A 4,547-nucleotide genomic window follows, 5' to 3' on the forward strand; every position below is an offset into this window, starting at 1 on the left:
TAAATGTTTAGGGATTTAAATACTGCAGATAAGGATTCTTTTCCCTTTACCTGGTGTTGATTTAGTAAGAAATATTCACCATCTCATTTTATAGTGTAGGAAATAGAACAACTGACATGCTAAGAAGCAGGTAAAAGGACCAGTGTCCTGAATACTTGCATTGTTTCTTCAAAGTTGAAACGCAATAGAGATCATTTCCAAATTCTTGTGGAGACAGCTGTTTCATTAAGAATATTCAAACTGTTGTGGCATAATGTGTCTTTTGTGAGAATTGTGCATCTGTCTTGACTTTGTTTGGGACATAAGGGAGCATTTGGTATAGAGTATTCATGAGAAATTTGTAAAATTGTCAACTCCTAGGCCCATCCTGCAAACCTTTCCTCTCCAGAGGCCAGGTCCACACTAGAGCGTTAAATCAATTTAAACAGCGTTAAATCGATTTAACGCTGTAACCGTCCACACTACAAGGCACTTAAAATCGATTTTAAGGGGTCTTAAAATCGATTTCTGTACTCCAGCTAAACGAAAGGAGTAACCCTAAAATCGATTTTACAAAATCGATTTTGGGCTAGTGTGGATGGAAATCGAAGTTAATGGCCTCCGGGAGGTATCCCACAGTGCACCAGTAGCCGCTCTGGACAGGTAAAGGAACTCTACTGCTGGCCAGGTACACAGGAAAAGCCCCGGGAACTTTTGAATTGCATTTCCTGTTTGGCCAGCGTGGAGCTCTCAGCAGCACAGGTAACAATGCAGTCTCCTGAGAATAGGAAAAGAGCTCCAGCGTGGAACACACAAGAGTTATTGGATCTGATAGCTGTATGGGGAGAAGATTCTGTGCTATCAGAACTGCATTCCAGTAGACGAAATGAGAAAACTTTTGAAAAGCTTTCTAATGCCATGAGGCAGAGAGGCCATAGCAGAGACTCGGTGCAGTGCAGAGTTAAAGTGAAAGAGCTCAGACAAGCGTACCAGAAGACCAAAGCAGCAAATGGCAGATCCGGATCTGGCCCAAAAACATGCCGCTTCTACGCGGAGCTTCACGCAATTTTAGGTAACTGTGCCACGACAAGCACCCCCCTTATCTGTGGATTCAGAGATGGGGGTAGTAATCTCAGCCACTGCTGATGATTCTGCGGACGGCGAAGATGTGGAGGAGGAACAGGAGGAGGACGAGATGGCAGAGACCACACAGCACTCCATTCTCCCCAACAGCCAGGAGCTTTTCCTCACCGTGACAGAAGTACCCTCCCAGCACTCTCAAGCCACTAGCACAGACAATGAAGCCGTGGAAGCGACCTCTGGTGAGTGTACTTTTTTAAATAAAAACCATAGTTTAAAAGCAACCATTTTTTAATGATTGATTTGCCATGAGGGCTTGCATGCAGTAGCTGGCATTAAAGTTATTGGAAAAGTCTGTTAACATGTCTGGGGATGAAGCGGAAATCCTCCAGGGACATCTCTATGAAGCAGTCCTGGAGGTACCCCAATAGCCTTTGCAGAAGGTTTCTGGGCAGGGCAGCCTTATTCCGTCCACCATGGTACGAAACTTTACCACGCCATGCCTGGAGCACGTAATCGGGTATCATTGCATGACAAAGCCTAGCTGCGTATGGCCCCGGGGATTGCTGGCATTCAAGAAGCATAATTTCTTTTTTTCTTTCTGTTATCCTCAGGAGAGTGATATCGTTCATGGTCACCTGTTAAAAAGTAATGTACTTTATTAAGGGGACAGAGATGACCATTCCTTCGTTTCTGCTTTCCTGCTCCTTTAATAAAAAACCTTTCCTAGCAGTTAGCCATGTGGGGGATGGTAAAAACCTGCACATTCCTATGGGGAGGTGTCTGTAATGGCGCTGACCTTTTAAGCATTTGGGCAGCAGGAATTATCGCTGCTAATTGCCAAGGCAGAGGGTGGAGGGGGGAGGCGGTAAAGTGACCTGCCATTACAGCAGACATGCAGAGTAGGGGGGGGGGAAACCATTCACAATTTTCCTCTAGTGCTTAACCTTTCTGATGGCATAAGAAAAGAAGCAAACGATTAGCTTTTTAGCAGTTTGGCTGCCAAGCATGAATGTTACCTGTTAATAGCCAGGGGTACAGGGTAATAAAAGAGGTTGCACGGTTCACTGCCATTAGACTTACCATGTCGGCCAGCAAGCTGATTTGTAATCCCCTGACCTGCGTCTGTGTTGATCTCTGACACCACAGCCGCAAGCACTAAATACTAAAAGAATCCAAAGGCGACCTTGTAGTGAAGTGACATGTGCTACGTACGGTGAATAGTGTAGTTCACTGTGAAAGAGTATAACCATTGTTCTGTGAAATGTATCTCTTATGATCCTTCTATCACTCTTTTCCCCCACACATGCAGCTGCACATTTTTCAAGCCTCCCTACTCCAGTCCGAAGGATAGGTCAGATAAGGAGGCTGAGGAAGAAGAGGACACAGGAGGAGATGTTCACAGAAATAATGGCAATAACCCGCAGTGAAAGAGCTCATCTGGGGGAGTGGAAAGATGTGGTCGCAAAGTACAGGAAAGCTGCCAGTGAACGTGAGGACAGGAGGGACGCTCGAGATGAGATGTGGCGGCAGGAAGATCAGAGGTGTAGGCAGGAAGATCAGCGGTGGCGGGCTGCAACGCTGAAGCTGCTGCGCGATCAGACTGACATCCTCCGAAGTCTGCTGGAAGAGCTGCGGGGTCACAGAGTGCCATTCCAGCCCATGTTTAACCTCCCTCAGTACTCACCATGTCCCATATCTTCCACACCCAGACGTGTAAGAATGCGTGGGGGAAGGCTTTCTGCACCTGCCCACTCCACCCCTGTGGACAGTCCAACCAAAAGGCTGTCATTACATTGAAATGCCCTTAATGGCATTTTTCTTCCCTCCTATACTCCTCCCAAACCACTCCCGGGGTACCTTTTCATTTCTTTTACTCTTCTTATAAGGACATGCTATTCAAAGGCAGTGGGAGGGTGGGTTGGTTACAGATAGTAACTTTATTTCCATAAGCAAGCTGTTATGGAAGGGTGGAGAGAAGCTTGCTTGCAGCAGCAGGAGTCAATACATGGGGTAGGGGAGGTTCATGAAGGGGAAAGAAACACAGCAGTCACACCGTACCCTGGCCCATGATGAAACTCGTTTTCAAGGCTTCTCTGATGCGCACTGCTTCCTGGTGTGATCTTCTAATTGCCCTGGTGTCTGGCTGCGCGTAATCAGTGGCCAGGTGATTTGCCTCAGCCACCCACCCCGCCATAAAGGTCTCCCCCTTACTCTCACAGAGATTGTGGAGCACACAGCAAGCAGCAATAACAAAGGGGACACTGGTTTGGCTGAGGTCTGAGCGAGTAAGTAAGCTTCTCCAGCGCACCTTAAGATGGCCAAATGCACATTCTACCACCATTCTGCATTTGCTCAGCCTGTAGTTAAACAACTCCTGACCACTGTCCAGGCTGCCTGTGTATGGCTTCATGAGCCATGGCATCAAGGGGTAGGCTGGGTCCCCCAGGATAACTACAGGCATTTCAACATCTCCAACTGTAATTTTCTGGTCTGGGAAGTAAGTCCCTTGCTGCAGCCGTTTAAACAGAATAGTGCTTCTGAAGACACAAGCGTCATGAACCCTTCCTGGCCATCCCACGTGGATGTTGGTGAAACGTCCCTTGTGATCCACCAGTGCTTGCAGCACCATTGAAAAGTACCCCTTGCGGTTTATGTACTGGGTGCCCTGGTGCTCCGGTGCCAAGATAGGGATATGGGTTCCATCTATGGCCCCCCCACAGTTAGGGAATCCCATTGCAGCAAAGCCATCCACTATGACCTGCACGTTTCCCAGAATCACAACCTTTCGTAGCAGCAGCTTAATGATTGCTTTGGCTACTTCCAGCACAGCAGCCCCCACAGTAGATTTGTCCACTCCAAATTGATTCCCGACTGACCGGTAGCTGTCTGGCGTTGCAAGCTTCCAGAGGGCTATTGCCAGTCGCTTCTCCACTGTGAGGGCTGCTCTCATCCTGGTATTATGGCGTTTCAGGACAGGGGAAAGCAAGTCACAAAGTTCAAAGAAAGTGCCCTTACGCATGCGAAAGTTCCGCAGCCACTGCGAATCGTCCCACACCTGCAAAACTATGCGGTCCCACCAGTCTGTGCTTGTTTCCCAGGCCCAAAATTGGTGAGGAATGGTTAGAACCTCCCCCATTACCATCAGGAGCTCCAAAGCGCGGGGGCCCGCGGTTTCGGAGAACTCAGTCTCCAAGTCCTCATCAGTCTCGTCACCGCGCTGCCGTTGCTGCAGCATCCTCTCCTGCATTTCCTGCTCATGGTTCAGCATAGACAGCACGAGAATGCGTGAACTGTTTACAACGTCCACGATCAAGCTACTGATCAGACCAGGATCCATGCTTGCTGTAAAATGGCATTTGCTCACTTCACCCAGTAAAAAACGCGTGAAATGGCTGTCTGCTGCTTTCAGGAAGGGAGGGGGTGAGACTGTACGCAGAACCACCCACAACAGTGATTTTTGCCCCATCAGGCACTGGGGTAGAAAC

At 48.3% G+C, this 4,547-nt stretch overlaps 1 protein-coding gene across 1 annotated transcript; it reads left to right on the top strand.

Moving 5' to 3' along the window:
- Positions 1-416: 416 nt before the first annotated feature.
- Positions 417-3,938, top strand: LOC127048476 (uncharacterized). The gene is made up of 2 exons (XM_050948347.1): positions 417-1,301; positions 2,372-3,938. Exons 1-2 carry the CDS (start codon positions 1,097-1,099, stop codon positions 2,857-2,859), a joined length of 693 nt encoding a protein of 230 aa, XP_050804304.1. The 5' UTR covers positions 417-1,096; the 3' UTR covers positions 2,860-3,938.
- The last annotated feature ends 609 nt before the right edge of the window (positions 3,939-4,547 follow it).

The sequence above is a fragment of the Gopherus flavomarginatus genome, chromosome 3, assembly GCF_025201925.1.
Source record: "Gopherus flavomarginatus isolate rGopFla2 chromosome 3, rGopFla2.mat.asm, whole genome shotgun sequence".
Taxonomy (NCBI): Eukaryota; Metazoa; Chordata; order Testudines; family Testudinidae; genus Gopherus; species Gopherus flavomarginatus.